We start from the raw sequence: 21,353 nt of genomic DNA, 5'->3' as shown, positions 1-21,353 counted from the left end.
AATTGAATGCCTTTTTACCTTGGGATCTGAGCTATTTATAGTGCTAGGGTTCCTTGGGGACTGCACCCTCAACCCTAGCTATGGGACACGTGCCCCTTGGGGATTTAGGACACGTGGCCTTCGGCCTGCAATGATGGACCTTCCATATTTGGACCGGCTTTTAAAGAGAATGGGCTTCGCCAAATGGGGCTCTGTCTTTATTCTGGTGTAGTAGCAAGACTTTGGGCCTTTTTCCAGGCCTGGGCCCATCTGATCAGTATGAGTCGTAGGCTGCCTCTTTGGGCTTTGTGGGAGATTTATTCAAGCCCACATCATTTGCCCCTCATGAGGAGTGAAAACATACGTTAGTTTTCACTGCTCTTGGAGTGTCCAACAAGGTGATGACGCGTGGCAGGGGTAATCATTTCTTACCCCTCTATAAATAAGTGGCTAATTTGAGTGATTTTCCCCCTCGTTTCCAGTGATCATTTGAGAGAAATAGGAGAAGGCGATTTCCGGCGTCTTATATCCACCGATATCCACCGTAGCACCGCCACGATCTTCAAAGTCGTGTTCTTGCAGTTCTTCATCCAAGTTCTTTCACAAACTCTCTTTTGATTTATCAGGTAAAGGTTTTCTTTGGAAAAATGTGTTTGTTGATTTTGATTCTTCCTAATTTTCTTCTTAGTCTTGCATGGGTCTCGTCAAACTGAAGGCGTCATCTTGTCCCTTTGACGTCTTCTGTTTTCAAGTTTGTCCCTGTTTTGAGGCAAGTCTTGGCTTGTTGCAGGATTTAATGGCGCGAATAGAAGACGAGGAGCAGTTCGAAGGAGAATCCTCTTCTCCTATAGAGGATGTCCCAGAGAGCACCGATGCCGCGCCGGCTAGCACGTCAGGTGGGGAGGAAGGTCACCTTCATCCCAGCGCCATCTTCCCACTTCAGACGTGGCTGAACTTTCTCACCCTAGAGGGGAAGGCCTATAGGGCTTCTCTGAATCTAGGTTCGGAGTATAAATTCCGCATGCCGGCTGGCATGGACTGCACCAGCTTTGGACTGGTGAAAGGAGAGTTCGCCGTTTACGGCTCGTTTTTGAAGCTGGGTATGAGATTTCCCCCTCACCCCTTTGTGGTGGAGTTGCTGGACGGCTTTAATATTGGCATGTGCCAAATGTCCCCGAACTCCTGGGCGGGTGTGTTTGGCTATATTGCTCGCTGCGAGCTTGCAGGCATCACCCCTTCTCTTCCGGCGTTCCTAAGAATCGCCTCTATGTCCCAAGTTTCGAGAGCCGCCGCGGGCTGGCTGATTCTTACATACAAAGGGGCCTATCGGACGGTGATGGGGAAGGCGTCTAAGTGGCATCACTGGAGGAAGAAGTGGGTGGTTATCAAAACCACCAATCTGGAGATGTGTGAGAGGATGAGACGCTGGAACGTCAAGCCCAACTTCGTTGGGAAAGGTGCTTCTTTACCTCCCGTCTCCGCCGAGCTCTGGGAGCGGATCTCGTCGCTGTTCCTGGTCAAGCCGCTCGTCATCAAGGACAAGACGGCCTACATACCCGAGGGGTGGTTGCCTCATCTGAATCAACTGAGCAATCCCATTTTCCTCTCGGCTGTAGGCCTGTGTCCGTATATGCCGGGAGGTAATGTATCTATACTTCCAATTCTTCTGTTTAATCAAAACCGCACTAATGTCTTTATTTCGTTTTTTCAGACGAGGCCATGGGTAAGCTGGACGATGCCTCCAAAGGCCAAGTGGATAGGCCGTCTTGGTTGGCGAAGGTACTCGACGCCAGTACCTTCAGAGCTTGGAAGCGTCAGCAGGCAGCCGAGCAAGCCATTTCTGAGCAAATGGCTCCCCCTCCTGCTGAGGAGAAGGTATTGACTAAATCTTCAGACGTGATTTCCTTTGTTGTTTACAACTTGTTTTTATTCATCATTTTTTTTTTCTTTTTAGAAGACGAGGAAGGCGACCACGGACGCGGCTCATACTTCCAAACGCAGGGCTGGCGGCACAGGAAAACCCGTCTTCAAGTCAGTGACGTCGAAGGCTTCTAAGGGGTTTTCCGTCCCCAAGGCTGCATCTGCTTCTCCTAGCTTGGAGAAAACTGGAGGGACAGCTGATCCTCTTGCGGGGATTCCTGAAGTCGTCCGCCGCAACATCCCTCTGAGGGCGGCAGAGAGAGCTAGGAATTCTGGGGGTAAGTTTTACTCGAACATCGTAACCACCTGCCGTTCCTCGTCTAGCAGTTCTATAGTTTCCCCCATGGATTCTAAGGCCGTTGTTTTTCCCATAGAAATTCCCTATCCTCAGAAAGACATAGATGCTGAATTGGATCAGATCCCTTCTTCAGGCGGGTTCAATTCTCATGACCGTAGGAAGATAATGACGCTGATGCGCAATGCCATTCCTCCCCAATATGCTGAAACTCTTCTTGAGGCGGCCGAGAATATGCTAGCCGCCATGCAGTCCTCGGCGCTGGACGTGAGTTTCGTTATACCTTTATTTTTACACACTCGTTTCTTTTTGTTTTGACTTACTATTTTTGCGCAGATGTTCATTCTGCTGGACTCGCTGAAAAAGTGGCGCACTGCTTTGGTGCATGAAGAAGTTCGTCACCGTCTTCTGGCCAGTCAGTGTGGTGACCAGCATTTTGCTGCACTGGAGAAGCTTCGCTTCGACAGGCGGGAACAGATTGACGCTGTGACTACCGCCCTGGCCTCTCAAAATGCTGAGAACACAGCTCGTCTCCTGCATATTGATCAGAATTTTTCTGAAATGGAGGATCTTTCTAAGAAGATCAAGGAGAAAGAGGTTGAGTTTTCTCGTCTGGAGACTCAGTTTAAAGAGTTGGAGGTTCAACTGGAGGCGGCTAGCAAGGAAGTCGCTTCGTCACAAAGCGTCCTCGACCAGTCGGCCATGCTGGGTGAGAAATCGATCCGAAGGGGTATGGAGCTTGCATGGAATGCTAAATTTGCAAGCGAACGTCCCTTCAGCTGGTTTGAGAAGTTTCTCACCTATCAGATTGAGGTGGAGAAGGCTCAAAAGGAAGGACGCACCCCTCCTGAGTTCGTGCCCAGCGAGGTAAGGAATGAGTCCCTACGCGTCTTTGTTTTTATTAATGTGTTTTTTTTTTGCACATGTTCTTTTGACACCATGTTTGGTGGCTTTTGTGCATAATTACTGTAATTATGACTAACTTTTTGGGAATGACATGATGCCCTTGTGAACGTCTTATTGCTTTTTAGCTTTCATCACATTTTTTTATTACGTCTGACGCCCCCAATTTGAGACGTCAGATGTCTGCCTTGGTCTTTTTGCCAAGGTCTTTTGCTACTTTATATAGCTGTGTTAGGAATGTGTAACCCCTGTGTTCTAGGTGATCAGCCTAGTGAGGGTGCTAGTCTGGGCCACTTCTTAGGCCTTTAAACGACTAGTCTTTTGGGAGAGCATTAGTTTGCATTTCTCCGAGAGATTTGATGACATTCTTTTCACAAGGATTTCCCAGCAAGACCGGCTTGCAGTGAATTTTTCATTTAATGTTCAAAACATGCTAAACGGTGCGTCTAGGCTCTAGACGTCTTTACAATGCATATAATCTAGACAAGTGTCAATCTAGAAAAAGTACTTCTTGAGGTTATCCGCATTCCAAGTACGCAAAATCGGACGTCCCTGCATGTCTTGGATCCGGTATGTTCCGTCTCGAACCTCCTCGTAAATCTCATACGGACCTTCCCAAGTAGGGGTGAGGTTCCCTTGTTCATTGGCGCGTCCGACGGCTTCCATTTTCCTAAGCACAAAATCTCCAACTTTAAGTATTCTTCTAGAAACCCTTTTGTTGTATTCCCTTGTCATTCGGAGTTTGTATAGCTGATGTCGTAGAGCCGCATTCCCTCTGGTTTCTGGTAAGAAATCCAAGGCCGCCTTCATCATTTCCCAATTGGCATCTTCATTAAACAACATGACGCGCAGGGTGGGTTCGCACATTTCAATGGGTAGGACGGCTTCAGCCCCATAGGCTAACAAGAATGGTGTTTCTCCTGTGGAATTTTTTGCCGTGGTCCGTATAGACCATAAAACATTGGGTAACTCGTCGGCCCATAAACCCTTTGCCTCAGCAAGCTTCTTCTTCATCCCTTCAGAGATAATCTTGTTGAATGCCTCTACTTGTCCGTTAGCTTGGGGGCGTCCTACTGATGCAAAACATGTTGTGATACCATGGTCGGCCAACCAATCTTCTAATTTGGGCGTCTTGAATTGTGGCCCATTGTCGAAGACGATAGACTGAGGCACGCCAAATCTTGTGATTATGTTTTTCCAGATGAATGCTCTCACATCATGTGCTTTAGTGTTCTTTAAAGCCTCAGCTTCTACCCATTTAGTGAAGTAATCGACGGCTACTATTACATAACGCAGTCCTCCTGGTGCCGTCGTATAGGGGCCTAATAAGTCCATCCCCCATTTGGCAAAAGGTATAGGGCTGGTGATTGGCGTCAGTTTCTGTGCTGATCGTCGAATTAGGTGAGCAAATCGTTGGCATTTATCACAACGCTTAACCATATTGAGGGCGTCTTCTTTGAGAGTGGGCCAATAGTATCCAGTTCTTAAAGTTTTTTCGGCCAGGGCCCTCCCTCCTATGTGGGAGCTGCATAATCCCTGATGAAGATCTTCCAGTACCTCTTGCCCCTTCTCGGGGTTACGCAGCGGAGAAGTGGCCGTGAGAAGGCTTTTTTGTATAGTGTTCCATTCCATATCTCAAACCATGTACATTTCTTTTGTAATCTTTCTGCCTGCTTGGGGTCATCAGGGAGTACTCCATTCATTTTGAAGTTGACAATGTCATCCATCCAGGTGGCTGTTCGGTCCAAGATGTCTATTCTCGAGGCGTCAATGCTTTTGGACGGTTTTACCTCCCAGAATACATGACGTGGCGTGTCGCAGGATGCTGAGCTTGCTAGTTTAGATAAAGCGTCTGCCTTGTTGTTTTCAGACCGGGGGATGTGTTTTACTTCAAAGTTAGACAGCTGTTGAGCTTCTTGGCGGACTTTTTCCAAATATCTTATCATGGCCTCGTCCTTGGCCTCATACTCTCCTTTGACCTGACTGACAATTAATTGCGAGTCAGACAAAACCAGGACGTCTTCTGCCCCTGCGGCTCTGCTCATCTGAATTCCACATATCAGGGCTTCGTATTCAGCTTCGTTGTTTGACGCCTGAAAGTTAAATCGCATTGCATATTCATAGATATCTCCTTCTGGTGACTCACAAATAATGCCGGCTCCTGACCCGTTCTGAGTGGCAGAGCCGTCCACATGCACTATCCACTGAGTTTTTTCATTCTTCAAATAGGGTGGCTTGGTCAGTTCCGCGATGAAGTCAGCAAATGCCTGTCCCTTTATTGCCTTCCTCGGTTCATACGAGATATCAAACGTGTGAAGCTCAATTGCCCAATTGAGCATTCTTCCTGACGCTTCAAGGTTGGTGAAAGGTCGCTTAAGCGGTTGATCCGTGTATACTACCAATCGATGGGCCAGGAAATATGGACGAAGCTTCTTACTAGCCAAGAACAGAGTAAAACCAAATTTTTTTACTGTTGGATATTTTAGTTCAGCATTCTGCAACATGTGACTGACAAAGTACACAGGTAGTTGTGTTCCATCCCTCTCTGTAAGCAAGATGGCGCTTAGCGCGTATTCTGAGATGGCAAGGTACAGGTACAAAACTTCCCCCAAGAGAGGGCTGACCAGCCGTGGCAAGGTGTGCAGATGTTCTTTTAGGCGGAGGAAGGCAGCCTCAGCTTGTGTCGTCCACTCAAACTGGGTGCCCTTTTTGATGGTACTGAAAAATTAGTGACACTCGTCTCCAGCTCTAGATAAGAACCGTCCCAAGGCGGCGAGACACCCAGTGAGGTGTTGCACGTCTTTAACCGTCCTTGGCGACGTCATATCAATGACCGCTTGCACTTTGTCCGGATTTGCTTCAATGCCCCTTTCGTCAATCAGGAAGCCAAGGAACTTGCCAGAAGATACCCCAAATATGCACTTCTTGGGATTGAGTCTCATCTGGTATGTCCTGAGGGTTTCAAAGGTTTCTCTCAAGTCGTCAAGGTGATCCTTCTTCTGCTTGCTTTTTACAATCATGTCGTCAATATAGGCTTCTATATTCCTCCCCAGCTGTTTTACGAAAACTGTGTTTACCAACCGTTGAAAGGTAGCAGGGGCATTTTTTAAACGAACGGCATTACTTTGTAGCAGTACAATCCTTGTTTCGTGACGAAAGACGTCTTCTCCTGATCTTCGGGCCATAATGGAATTTGGTGGAATCCGGAGTAGGCGTCCATGAAGCTCATCATGGCATGTCCAGCGGTGGAGTCGACGAGTCGGTCTATCTTCGGCAGTGGGAAGCTGTCTTTAGGGCATGCTTTATTGAGATCAGTGTAATCAACACACATTCTCCACGTCCCATTGGGCTTGGGTACCAGGACTACGTTGGCTACCCAGTCTGGGTACTGGCATGGGAGTATGAAGCCTGCATCTATTAGTTTCTTAACCTCGGCAGCGGCGGCCAAATTTCTTGCTTCTCCATGATTCCTCTTCTTTTGTCGTACTGGCTTCACAGTACTGTCCACATTCAACTTATGCACGGCCACCGCCGGGTCTATATCGGGCATCTCCTCTACCGTGAAGGCAAATATCTCCTTATATTCTTGGAGTAGTTGCACTAATGCTGCTGACATGGGGTCGTCAGGGTGGACCCCAATGGGGACTGTTCGAGACGGATCCGCTAAGTCCAGAATTATATCATAAAGTGCTCCCACTGGCTCAAGTCGTCTTTCTGCATTGTGCTCTGTCGGTATTTCCCGGGTTTTACGGCGACTTGCTGGAGGTTTAGTCCGTTCCTTTTCCTTTGGAGAAGCTCCCCAGGCCGTTGGCTCTAATGTCGACAAGTAACAATCCCTGGCCAACTGTTGATTTCCATAGAGAGATCCAACGCGTCCGTTGCTTCCAACAAATTTTACCAACAGTAAATGAGGGACGATCACATCTTTTAGGTCGTTGAGTGTTGGACGACCAAGTATGATGTTGAATGTGGTGAGATTTGCCACTATTATAAACCTGATGACAACTTCTTTGATTACTGGGGGAATTCCAAAAGAAACCGGCCGCAAAATGGAGCCAATTGGACGAACGATGCTCCCCCCGAATACTACCAAGGGCCCGTAAACTTTTTCTATGTCTTCTGGATTGTGCCTTAATTTCCGCAGGCATTGCAGACTGATTATGTCAGACGAGCTTCCCGTATCCACCAGTACTCTCTTTACCTTAAGATTAGCCACCTTAGCCTCTATAACCAGAGGATCATCATCATATGGCGCGGCCGCCCTTCTATAGTCGTCTTCGGAAATTTCTACAGAGGGTAGGTTCTTCTGCGCTGGGCGAAGATGAGGTGGACCTTTTTGTCGTCCCTCCTTACATGGTTCTCCTGCCGCTATTCCTCCTGATATTACCATAACTCTTTCATTTGAATACTTAGAGGTGGGGCTCGCTTCTTTATGTGCGTCCTCTAGATGGACATACTGGCGAAGGTGCCCTTCAGCCACGCGATCAGTTAATATGTTCCTCAACATCCGACAACTTTGGGTGTCATGCCCTTCGTCGTTGTGAAAAGCACAGAAAGGTACTTGTGGGCAGGAGGTGGACGATCGTCGGGGGGATGGTTCTATTCCCAGACTTGGTCCTTCCGCAAGGAGGATCTCGCCAAGAGCCGTATTGAACTTAAAGGGACCTCTAGAGGACGTCCTCCTTCGCCCCCTTTTTTCTTCGGAGCCACAACCATTCTTCCTTCGAGCGACGCTCTCATGCTGTCTTATAGGAGCCTCTAGAGAGTAACGGTTTGCATTTTTCTTCTGCAAGATTCGTCTCGTCCTTCTTCCTGGACGAACCTCCTTGACATGCCGACTAGCTTCCTCCAGGTTGCGTCTCCTCATAGGCGAGTCAGAATCTTCTGACAGAAACTCTGTCATCCTACCATTATCATGCTTAGGATTGATTCCGTGAGTACCATCCAGCAAAGGTCGAATAGGAATGACGACAGCAGGCTGGCTAGCTGCCGTGTCACATTGAGTGTTGGACCCGTCCTTAAACACTCCTTTTCTGGCTGGGAGTTCTGATTTACCCTTGGTTTTTCCGTAGTCAGTTTGAAGTTCAGCCATGACACTGTACCTCCCCACAGACGGCGCCAAATGTTGTGGGAACTTTTACGGTGCTGATGTGGCACGCGCTCCTCGCAGGTATCAAGTATGACTTGGCACGAACTTCTGGTAACCTGCAAAACAAGAATATTCCCGTAGGAATATTCCCTCCGATGCTTAAGTAAGTATAAGCTAGAGAGATAAGTAATTTGTAGAGAGAAGGCAGAGCAAAGATAAGTTTGTTGTTGTTGGGCAAGAATTGAATGCCTTTTTACCTTGGGATCTGAGCTATTTATAGTGTTAGGGTTCCTTGGGGACTGCACCCTCAACCCTAGCTATGGGACACGTGCCCCTTGGGGATTTAGGACACGTGGCCTTCGGCCTGCAATGATGGACCTTCCATATTTGGACCGGCTTTTAAAGGGAATGGGCTTCGCCAAATGGGGCTCTGTCTTTATTCTAGTGTAGTAGCAGGACTTTGGGCCTTTTTCCAGGCCTGGGCCCATCTGATCAGTATGAGTCGTAGGCTGCCTCTTTGGGCTTTGTGGGAGATTTATTCAAGCCCACATCAAAAGGCAACAAGGTTGTTGCTGTATTTATTTTTAATGAGCAAATCTAATCTTGACCATACATGTGGAGGCTCCAGATTCCTTCTCACTCAGATCGGCAATCAAATTTCAAAAATATTTGCTCATTTGTGTAAAATATTAAAATGAGCCAAATTCTTGTAAGTTAACCAATTATAATTTTAAAAATATTTGCTCATTTGTGTAAACTATCACAATGAACAAAAGTTTTGACTGTTAACAAATCCGAACATTAAAATTTGAAAACAAACTATAAAAAATGAGCAAATAATTATTAAGTAATTTGAGATTTTAAAATATTTGCTCATTTAGACACAATGAGCAAAAGCTTTGAATGCTAACAAATCTGAACTTTAAAATTAAAAAAATGAGCAAAAATATTTGCTTATTTGCGTAAACTTTAAAAAATGATCAAAAATATTTGCTCATTTGCATGAACAATAAAAAATGGGAATCTTATTTGAATAGTAATCTGATATATAAAAATATTTGCTCATTTAGAAACAATGAGCAAAACTTTTGAATATTAACAAACCCGAACTTTAAAATTTTAAAAATGAGCAAAAAATAATTGCTCATTTATGTAAGTTACAAAAATGAGCAAAAATATTTGCTCATTTGTGTAAAATATAAAAAATGAGCAAATATTAAAGTTCGGATTAATTTTTGCTCATTTGTGTAAAATATAAAAAATGAGCAACTATTAAAGTTCGGATTTTAAAGTTTTACTCGTTGTTTCTAAATGAGCAAATATTAAAGTTCGGATTTTAAAGTTTTTCTCATTGTTTCTAAATGAACAAATATTAAAATCCGAACTTTACACATTTGCTCATTGTGCCTAAATGAGCAAATATTATAGTTTCGATTTTAAATTTTTGCTCATTGTGTCTAAATGAGCAAAAGTTTTGAATATTAACAAACACGAACTTTAAAATTTTAAAAATGAGCAAAAAATATTTGCTCATTTCTGTAAAATATAAAAATGAGGAAAAATATTTGATCATTTAATTATGTAAACTAAAAAAATGAGCAAATTTATTTGCTCATTTAGAAACGATGAGCAAAAGTTTTGAATAACAAATCCGAACTTTAAATTTTAAATATGAGCAAAAGTATTTGCTCATTTGTGTAAACTATAAAAAATGAGCAAATTTATTTGCTAATTTAGACACGATGAGCAAAAGTTTTCAAAATTAACAAATCCGAACTTTAAATATTTAAAACTGAGCAAAAGAATTTGCTCATTTGTGTAAACTATAAAAAATGAGCAAATTTATTTGCTCATTTAGACACGGTGAGCAAAAGTTTTCAATATTAACAATTCCGAACATTAAAATTTTATAAATGAGCAAAAATATTTGCTCATTTGTGTAAACTATAAGAAATGAGCAAAAATATTTGCTCATTTGTGTAAACTATATGAAATGAGCAAAAATATTTGTTCATTTGTGTAAACCATAAGAAATGAGCAAAAATATTTGCTCATTTGTGTAAACTATAAAAAATGAGCAAAAATATTTGCTCATTTGTGTAAACGATAAAAAATGAGCAAAAATATTTGCTCATTTGTGTAAACGATAAAATATGAGCAAATTTTTTGAATGTTAAGCAATCTAAGATTTTAAAATATTTGCTCATTTGTGTAAACTATAAAAAATGAGCAAGAATATTTGCTCATTTGTGTAAACGATAAAAAATGAGCAAATTTTTTGAATATTAAGTAATATGAGATTTTTAAAATATTTGCTCAATTGTGTAAACTATAAAAAATGAGCAAAAATATTTGCTCATTTGTGTAAACGATAAAAAATGAGCAAAAATATTTGCTCATTTGTGTAAATTATAAAAAATGAGCAATTTTTTTGAATATTGATAAGTGCATAATTTACTATATATTTATTCTCTAATACTAGATATATAGTTGACTTTTATCATATATTTTTGGATTTTACTAGTTTTAAAATAAGTTAGATTGTTTGTGTTAGTTTAACATTTTTAATATTAATGCTACTTAATTATGGTATTACATTGTCATGTAGAGGTGGTCAATTAAGTGGGCAAACAAGAAAAGCCCATTATCAAGTGGAAAATCAACCAAACAAAAAGTCACTTGAGCAACAATTCCACCATCAACTTGTTTCAAATATTTGGATCGCCACATCATCAATCACAACCCATTTCTTCCTCTTTCTTCGGGAAGCATCAAAAGATAGTTGAACAGATTGTTCGACATTTACAAGAAAATGGCGGTATAACCTTCCCAAAAGATCAGTTCAACGTATCTGCTACAAAAACGGAGTATGGGGGTTATCAGTTATTCAATTAGTGGGGAGATTATATGGCGTATTTTTTGGTTCCGATATCTCCGGTCAAATTAGGGTTTATCATATATAAATCTGCATATCAACCCCTCAAACACACACAAATATACAGAAGCAGACGACACAAAGGAGATCGAACCATAAATTCGTGAGTAGAGGGGTTGCAATTGGGTTTTGAATTGGGTAATTAAGGAGAGAAGACATCCATTAGAAGAAAGCTTAGTCTCAAATCTAAGGTCGAACAAGAGCAACAACGAGTCGCGGGGTGGAAGCCAAGTTCGTTCGGGTGTTCTTGAGCACAAATTCATGAGTTCTTTTCTTACTCAATTACTCCAATTTCATACCTTTTTTGTATACTTGCTTATTTATTAGATTGCTTTGGTTGAGTTTTCAGTATGAAATATTGATTGGGATTTTATAATCTGTTTGAGTTTTATTCGATTTTAATTATTATTTGGGTTTTCTTATTTATTCATTGTCAAGATTACATTCGTATGTTTTGGTTGTTATCTTTCATTATGTACGATTGTTTTTTATTGCTAATTATATGATTTGGGTTAGTTTAGATCGTATAATGAGTAGCACTTAATTTATATTGGAGCCTGCGATTATGGTTATAGTATAGATTATGAGTAAACTCAATATAATTAGTCTAAGCTTTTATGTGATTAGATTAATTAGGACTAATTAGGCTCCTAGTTTATAATGCTGTCATTTTCTAAATTATACAAGTTGCGATCATATTTGGGTAAGTTAGAGTGGTTTAGTGTCAATTTGGCTTAGTTCATAATTGATTACGATTTAAGGGAGTACAAGGAGTCTTTGTTACTTAAGTCTCTACAATTAGTCTAATGGATTATTTTGGTTAATTTCTCATGATTGGTTATATTAGTTATTATAGAACTCAATCTGGTGAAAGTCATGAAAATTGGATGGGTCGAATTGTGTTGTCAGTCTTGTATATAATAGTAGTACTAGTAGTATTAAATGTTTATCCAATGTATGTCTTGGTTAGTATGATCTCAAAATCCCCCTTTTTTATGTAAATAGGTAAATAGATGTATATAGTTTAGGTAAGTAATGTTCAATTTAGTTCCATTGGCTAAGCTTTGAGGCTTAGTAGTTAATGAGTCTCCTCGTGGGATCGACTCTTTCTTATCCTTTTTACTACTTGTTAATATTTTTGAAGGTCTAAGATAGGTTCTTAATTTAATACGGTAAACGACACGTATCAAATTTTGGCGCCGTTGCCGGGGAGACTATTTTTAATTTAATTGTCAAAGTCTTGTTAATCTCTTATAAATATACTTGTATAGTCAGTAGATAACTTTCTTCATAGCTATACCCAAGGTCAATCATGCACTACGTATACAAATTTCCATTAGTAACTAGTTAAATAATGTGTGTAAGTTACTTGAATCCTTTTTATCTTGGTTGTTTTATGTCTGCTAGTTTAGTTTATATTATGTCTTTAGTATCAGGTTCTATAGCTTAGTATATATATTATTAAGAAATCGAGTGTTCTTAAATTTTTTCCTAATGACATAATTATTTTACATTTGCGTAGCACGAAAAAAAAGGGTCTGGATGCTTTATATAAGTAGGTATTTCTTAATGGGCTTATTATGTTTAACTTTGACTTATAAGTTCCATTTACATTCCCCCTTATTGGCTCTTAAGTAGTTAAATCGGTTAATTTTAACTTTGTGAGTGACTGGTGCTTTTAGTTTTTATTTTACCATCTAGTTTTCAAGTGTCTTGTACTGTGGGTTACTCACTGGTAGATGGCTATAAGGGTTGATTTATCTAGGAAACCTTTGGAATTTAATAACGAGAACTTATATCATCTGAAATTGTCTGCTTGCTCTACTTGACACCGTATTTTCAGTATTTGCTATGATCTGTATTGGTGAAATCATATCAGGTTAGCCGTAGATAATCTATACCAAGTTTGATAATTAGTATGTCTCTGTATATCTTAATATCTGGTCTTTGTTTTTATTGTAATAAAAGTAGGTAAAAGAAAAAAATGGAAGGTAGGCATTTTTCTTGTGCTAGGGGCCAAGTTTGTAATGTCTATGGTTTAGCCGATTTTTTTTTCTCTTTTGTGAGTACATGTATATACTCTACGTTTTTTTCACGTTGGCTAATTTTTGTAAGCAACTTTGTTTTAATAAAATTGACATTTTCTAGTGCATAACAGTAACATGTTAATGTCATGTTTGCATAATTTTCTTTTTGCATGATATTATCTTGTTTTAACTTTGTGTACGAAGTGAAAACTCTGATATGTTTAGGATGATTGTTCTAAATATTAACAATTCTTTTCTTATCTTTTAGTATGAATCTTAAACTAGCTCTTGTTTATTTTCTTATTTTCAAAAAGACACCTAAAACATAAAGCACTGGCTTTAACTAAATAGCAACCTTCTATCTGCTTTCATTACTGCCTTTTATTAACTTAACTGCATAATAGGAGTCTTATTTCAATTCTTTGAACGTTCTGTATCCCTTTTTTCAAATAATTTGGGATTTCAGAAAGTATAAAAGGATAATCAATGCAAGGCCACCTTGAATTCTAAGTATTATTAAGTGTTATGTTCTTATTGAGTTAATTCTATGACCTAAGGTCCTGAACTTTTGAACTCGTTTATGTTTATATACTGAAGTATACTGCAGGTCTAAAACAAATTACCCCATAATTAAGATTGTGAAAGTTTAATCTGTTAAGATGTTTGTTCTAAATCCGTTGTATATTTAATTATGTTCTGTAGCCCATATCCTAAAAGATAAAAGTGTAACAACAAACAAAGCTTTAGAATGTTCAGATTAGTTTGTATGCATTCGTTTAAATCTGCATAACATAACTAACTCTTTAAGTTTTCACTTTTCAGGCGCATGAACGGCAACACACCTAATTCTAAACTCAAACGAATCAGGAAGTATATAGATCAAGAGAGATTAATCTACGCGTTTCAAATAGATCAACCAGAAGAAGAGAAACCAGAGGAAGTTAAACCAACAGAAGATAATCTAGAAGGAGCAAAAATGGGTGAAAGAACCTTGAAGGAGATGGCAGCCCCAAATACGGGCGATGATCCTCTCTGCATTGTGTTTCCAGAGCTGGACAAACCCCTCAAACTGAATTCAGGTTTCCTTAATCTTCTTCCCAAATACTATGGGAAGTCAGGTGAGAATCCTCATCGACATTTAAAAGAGTTTAAGGTTGTTTGTTCTTCTATGAATCTTGAAGGAGTCGAACATGATCATATTAGATTGCATGCTTTTCCTTTTTCTTTGCAAGATGTGGCTAAAGATTGGTTGTATGATCTTCTTGCTGGATCAATTACGACTTGGAATGTTATGGCATCAGCTTTTCTAGGAAAGTACTTTCCAGCAAGTCTAATTGGATCCATCAGGAAGGAGATATGTGGTATTAGGCAGAATGATAATGAGTCCTTGTATGAATATTGGGAACATTTTAAGAGATTATGTTCATCCTGTCCCCAACATCAGATTAGTGACCAACTATTAATTCAATACTTTTATGAAGGCCTATTACCTACTGATAGGGGTATGATAGATGCTTCGAGTGGGGGGCATTAGTGGACAAAACACCAACCCAAGCTAGGGCTTTAATTTCTAATATGGCTCAAAACACCCAACAACATGACACAAGAAATGATGTTAAAAGAGTAAATGGTGTTGATTTAAGTGGAATTCAGAATCAACTACAAGAAAATGCTCAACAAATTGCTACTTTAACGACTCTTGTGTCTAAAATTGTTGCTAGTAACGAGTCTAAAGCTAGAGTTTGTGGAATTTGTTGTAATGAGTCTCATTCTACTGATAAATGTCCTGAATTGCAAACTGAAGATGTGAATGCTATAGGTGGTTATTCTGGTCAAAGAAAATATGATCCTTACTCACAGACTTATAATGAAGGTTGGAAAGACCACCCTAATCTAAGGTATGGAAATAGACCACAACTTCCACAATCTAATCAACCAAGGCAATACGGTCAACCAAATCCACCACCCCAATCTGGTCCTTCACTAGAAGATTTAGTTAAACAACTAACAAATCAAATAGGACAAGTCCATAACCAGGGTGTTGAGTATCAAAAGAAAATTGACACGCGCCTTCATCATATAGACACTCAAATAGGTCAGATTTGCACTTCTCTAAGTAATCTTGAAACTCAACTTTCAGGTAAACTTCCATCACAAACAATCCCTAATCCCAATGGTCATGTTAAAGCCGTCACACTTAGGAGTGGTAAAGTGCTAACTGAACCTAAAATGAAAAGCCGTGAAGTTGAAAAAGAGATAGAAGTCAATTCTAAAGTTGGATCAAGGGAAAGAGTGGAAAGTGAGGGTACTGTGAAGGAGAGTGAAAAAGAAAATGAAGGGGAGAGTAAAACTGAATCTGATTCTGTTGTTTCTCGTTTTAAAGATTGGCCTCCTTTCCCTTCTCGATTTGCTAAAGCTAAGAAAGAGAGTCTTGACAATGAAATTCTAGAAACTTTTAGGAAAATTGAAGTCAATATTCCCCTTCTTGATGCTATTAAACAGGTACCTCGTTATGCAAATTTTCTTAAGGAACTTTGTACTAACAAAAGGCATTTTCGTCCTTCTAAAAAGGTAAGTATGGGGGAAAATATTTCAGCTATTATCCAAAAGAAGCTTCCCCCTAAGTGTAAGGATCCTGGCATGTTTTGTATTCCTTGCAAAATTGGTGATTCTAAGTTTGAAAGGTGTATGCTAGATTTAGGAGCCTCCATTAATGTTATGCCAAAATCTGTTTATGATACTTTAAATGTGGGTTCTTTGTCTAAAACTGATATTGTTATTCAGTTAGCTGATAGATCAAACACATTTCCAATAGGAGTCTTAGAAGATGTACTTGTGCAAGTGAATGAATTGGTATTTCCTGCTGATTTTTATGTTCTTGATATGGGTGATAGAAGCGATAGTGTTCCACTGTTGTTAGGTAGACCATTCCTGAAAACTTCTAAGACTAAAATTGATGTTCATGAGGGTAATCTAACTATGGAATTTGATGGAGAAATTATTAAGTTTAATATTTTTGATGCTATGAGATACCCAAGTGATATCAATAATGTTAGTTTCATAGATACTTTTGATGCTTTTGATTGGATGGCTCAGGATGTATTTGATAAGTGGTGTGACAAACTGTTTGAAAATGATGTTCCTGATTATATGCGTGAAATTTCTTATTCTTCTGTTGTAGCCGCGTCTGATGTGGTTGATGTGAATGAAAAGTCTGATTTTTCTTTCCCTTTATATGTGCCTAAATTGATTCCTTCTATTGTTCAAGCACCTATTTTAGAGATAAAACCCTTGCCTTCTAATCTGAAATATGTTTATTTGGGGGCTAATGAGACATTGCCTGTGATTATTTCAAGCTCATTAAATGAATTTCAAGAAGCAAAGTTGTTGAATGTGCTTAAAAATTATAAAGAGGCAATAGGATGGACTTTAGCAGACATAAAAGGCATTAGTCCCACCTTATGCATGCATAGAATATTTCTTGAATAGAATGCTAAACCCACTAGAGAAACTCAACGAAGGTTAAACCCTTCAATGAGGGAAGTTGTTCAAAAGGAAATTATTAAATGGATAAATGCGGATGTGATCTATCCTATTTCTGATTCTCAATAGGTAAGTCCTATTCATGTGATCCCTAAGAAAAGTGGAATAACAGTAGTTGAGAATAATAAAGGAGAGCTTGTCCCCACTAGAGTTCCTAATGGATGGAGAGTATGCATAGACTATAGGAAGCTTAATCAAGCTACTAGGAAAGACCATTTCCCTTTGCCTTTTATTGACCAAATGCTAGAAAAGCTTGCTGGACAATCTTATTTTTGTTTTCTAGATGGTTATTCTGGTTACACTCAAGTTCCAATAGCTTCTGAAGATCAAGATAAAACCACATTTACTTGTCCTTTTGGTACATTTGCCTTCAGGAGAATGCCTTTTGGATTGTGCAATGCCCCTGGAACTTTTCAAAGATGCATGATGAGTATTTTTTCTGATTTAATTGAAAAAGATATGGAAGTGTTTATGGATGATTTTACTGTATTTGGTGATTCATTTGATAGATGCCTTCATAGTCTGTCTCAAGTTCTGAAAAGATGTGTTGAAACTAACCTTGTGTTGAATTTTGAAAAGTGTCATTTCATGGTTGAACAAGGTGTAGTTCTTGGACATATTGTAAGTGCTAAAGGTCTAGAGGTTGACAAAGCTAAAATTGATGTCATTAGTTCATTACCTTATCCTACATGTGTTCGTGAAATTAGGTCGTTTTTAGGGCATGCTGGCTTTTACAGACGTTTTATTAAAAAAATTCTCTAAAATTGCATCTCCTTTATGTGTTTTACTTGGTAAGGATGCAGTTTTTGACTTTAATGATAAACGCAAGAAAGCTTTTGATGATCTGAAAGATAAACTGACCTCTGCTCCTATTATTAGACCACCTGATTGGTCTTTGCCCTTCGAAATCATGTGTGATGCTAGTGATAAGACAATAGGTGCTGTTTTAGGTCAAAAGAAAGATAAAGAGTCTTACGTGATCCATTATGCTTCTAAATCACTTGATCCTGCCCAATGCAATTACACCGTGACTGAAAAAGAAATGTATGTTGTTGTTTTTGCTTTGGAAAAGTTTAGAACTTATTTGCTTGGCACTCATGTGATTATATATTCTGATCATGCAACACTTAAATATTTGTTGAAAAAGAAAGAGTCAAAACCTAGATTACTTAGGTGGATGCTTTTGTTGCAAGAATTTGACCTTGAAATTAGGGATAAAAAGGGTGTAGAGAACCTGGTTGCTGACCACTTAAGTAGGATTGTTCCTAGAGATGATTGGCCTTTAATGACCGAGTTCTTTCCTGATGAACAATTGCTTTCTTTATGTCGTATTGATACTCCTTGGTATGCTGATATGGTGAATTACTTAGTCACTAGAACATGTCCTCCTACATTGTCTAGAGCTCAAAAGGAAAAGATCAAATCTGAGTCTAAATACTACTTCTGGAATGATCCATATTTATGGAAATCTTGTTCTGACTTAGTAATTAGGAGATGTATAGATAAACCTGAATATGCTTCTATTCTTAATTTCTGTCATAATCTTGAAAGTGGAGGACATTTTGGTCCTCAAAGGACTGCTCATAAGGTCCTTGAATGTGGTTTGTATTGGCCTACAATTTATAAAGATGCTTATTTATTTTGCAAATCATGTGAACGTTTCCAAAAGATAGGTAATCTGTCCAAAAGAAATCAGATGCCTCAATCTGGTATTCTAATTTGTGAGATATTTGATGTGTGGGGTATATATTTTATGGGTCCTTTCCCGTCTTCTTTTGGTAATGTCTACATTATTCTTGCTGTTGACTATGTTTCTAAATGGGTAGAGGCAAAAGCTGTGATCACTGATGATGCCAAAACAGTGGTAAAATTCGTTAAGAGTCATATGTTTAATAGATTTGGCATGCCTAAGGCTATTATTAGTGATAGAGGAACACACTTTTGCAACAAAACCTTTGGTTCCCTTCTTGAAAAGTACCATGTGACTCATCGTGTAGCAACTGCGTACCACCCACAAACTAGTGGTCAGGTTGAAGTGTCTAATAGAGAAATAAAGTCTATTCTAGAAAAAATGGTCAATCCGAATAGGAAAGATTGGAGTCTCCGTTTAGGTGATGCTCTATGGGCATATAGGACTGCATATAAAACACCCCTTAGAATGTCACCTTTCAGAATTGTTTTTGGAAAATCTTGTCACCTACCTGTAGAAATTGAGCATAAATTTTTCTGGGCAGTGAAGCAATGTAACTTAGACTATGATTCTGCTGGAAAAGAGAGAAAGTTACAGCTCCTTGAGTTAGAGGAATTAAGGCTTGAATCTTATGAAAATGCTAAAAACTACAAAGAGAAAACTAAAGCATTCCATGATAAGATGATAGCTAGGAAGTCTTTTCAAGTTGGCCAGAAAGTTATGTTATTTAATGCTAGACTGAAATTATTTCCTGGAAAGTTGCAAACTAGGTGGCTTGGCCCATTTGTTGTTACTAATGTGTTTCCTCATGGTGCAGTGGAAATAAAGGACTTTGGTTCTAACAAAACTTTCAAAGTTAATGGTCAAAGATTGAAGCCATTCTACGATCAAGCTTATGTGCAGATGATCGAAGATGTTACATTTAAGGGAATCTGACAAAGAATTGAGAACGTCGAGCCAACGACTTAAACTAAAGGCGCTGCTGGGAGGCAACCCACAATTGTTTTCTTCTTTTGTTTTCTTTTTTTAAATTTAGTACTCTTTCCTGCTTTAATTTTATGCCAGTTCATTTTATTTGAATTCACATGTTGTGTTCCCCTTCCCTACATATAATAAAGGCAACTAAATATATACCAAGGGAAGCATGGATAACTTTAAAGTCTTAGAATTGTAGTTCAGCAGTTTTGTTACCAGAGGGTTGGTCATTCATTGTTGATATATTTAGTTTATGTGCAGGAGTGGAAACTTTGTTTTGTGGCAGAGCTAGCTATCAAGTAGATAAACAAGTGCATTATTCTAACTCAACCAGAAACAAGCCAGGCAAAAACACATACAATTGCTCCCCTTCTGACCCAATCATTTGAGGTGTCAGCATTCACAATCATATTAAGGGATGCCAGACTGCTCACCGCCCATACTGTTCCAATGAGTTGAAGTAAATGAGCTTCCACCACCTATTACATCAGTGACTGGAAACCATCAGCAGCAACATTTGATCAACTAATCATCATCATCAGTGAATTTAACCAGCTAAGTCCCCTCTTCCCTCTCTACAATTTTTATTCTTTTCTCCATTGGGGACAATGAACAGTTTCAGTGTGGGGGGGGGGGGGGGGGGAGTTAGAAATGGTCATTTTTAAACGAAATGTTGTCAAAATTTTTGTGGAAGTATCTCTCTCATATTTAAGCAAACTCAGTTGTGCTTGTGACGTAGGGAAATAAAAGTTAGTTCTTTTGACATGCAAACCAAATCACTGACAAGTGAATAAACAAAAAAAAAAAAAAAAACAGTTTTTATGGTTTTGTCACAAACTAGCTTGCATTGGATCATCATGAATGATATTAAAGATTGCATAAACCCCTCTTTGACATGGTTTGTGCTGCATGGTTTCGCTTTCCCTTTGTGCGATGAGGCCCGAAATGGAGGGCCACGAACCTCGTAAGACTCACTTCATTACTTCTTTCCTTCTTATTGATTGCTCAATTTGGGACTTGCATTTTAGCTTCCCGAGATCGATGACCAAAGTGTAAAGGAGAAATGATTAAGGCATTATTTTTTTTCATAATTAGAGCTTCCAGAGTATTTAGGCCTTCTGTCATTTACATATTCACAAAAATTCCATTTATTTAGCCCTTTTGAGCTTTAATAACCTTTCTTTTGGAAAACCGTACGTTACAAGCCTGCGACCTCCAACAGATTTTACCTTAAGTCTTGCTAAGTGGAGTCATTATTATTGTTAGAATTGCAAGTATTGTGTTACAGAAGAGGGTTATATATATATATATATATATATATATAAAGGAAAAAAAAAGAAGAAAAAAAAAAAGAGAAAAAGTACAAAAAATCAAAACAAGGCAGCAATATTATGAAGTACTAAGATTCAAGGAAATCTTATTATTGCATTGAATAAGGTTCATATGGAAAAAGGTGGAGGATACGGTTAAACAAAGTAGTTGGGGTATAGTATTACTTGTATAATTGGAGTTTCTTGTGACCCGAATGTTATATGTCATGTATTTTTGCTCCACTTAGCTTGACTATTTATACCACCACATTTCTAAATGAGTCCCCTACCCTTAACCCTAGCTCCGTTACAACCATACAAAAGTCCTATTTGATCTCCTAAGTACACCTTTGGTCCCTAAACGGCGGAGGGTAAGATTTTGTGCAAGTCCTGACGAGGGTCATCAAATTAAGTGAGGCATGAGCTAATACGGTTGCGCATCTATGAGGGAAGAATCAAACTTAGAGGAAAGGAAGCGGTAAGATTGGTTGGTCAACTAGGGTGCTAAACTCTTGATTCGTATTGTTCAATGATCCATGCTTGTTGGTAGTGATATAAAATGTATTTTGGATTCATGAAAATATTCACTTTTCTCATTGGTTTGGTTTGTCCAAAATAACTGGATTTTATTTATTTATTCGCATAGTACATCTTAGTTTTTTTTATTTTGATCGAGGACGACCAAAA

At 39.0% G+C, this 21,353-nt stretch overlaps 1 protein-coding gene and 1 non-coding gene across 2 annotated transcripts; one reads left to right on the top strand and one right to left on the bottom strand.

Moving 5' to 3' along the window:
- The first annotated feature begins 10,664 nt into the window (after window positions 1-10,664).
- On the top strand, window positions 10,665-16,637 carry LOC110802569 (uncharacterized). Its single transcript, XM_056830663.1, has 2 exons — window positions 10,665-11,386; window positions 13,971-16,637. The coding sequence occupies exon 2, from the start codon at window positions 14,724-14,726 to the stop codon at window positions 16,635-16,637; it is 1,914 nt and encodes a 637-aa protein (XP_056686641.1). The 5' UTR covers window positions 10,665-11,386; window positions 13,971-14,723.
- On the bottom strand, window positions 14,487-14,595 carry LOC130464677 (small nucleolar RNA R71). Its single transcript, XR_008925039.1, has one exon. It is a non-coding gene; the product is annotated as a small nucleolar RNA R71 (small nucleolar RNA).
- Window positions 16,638-21,353: the final 4,716 nt, after the last annotated feature.

The sequence above is a fragment of the Spinacia oleracea genome, chromosome 6, assembly GCF_020520425.1.
Source record: "Spinacia oleracea cultivar Varoflay chromosome 6, BTI_SOV_V1, whole genome shotgun sequence".
In the NCBI taxonomy this organism is placed as follows: Eukaryota; Viridiplantae; Streptophyta; class Magnoliopsida; order Caryophyllales; family Amaranthaceae; genus Spinacia; species Spinacia oleracea.
The sequence above is the reverse complement of the archived record's forward strand: the minus strand, read 5'-3'. Positions and strand labels throughout refer to the sequence as shown.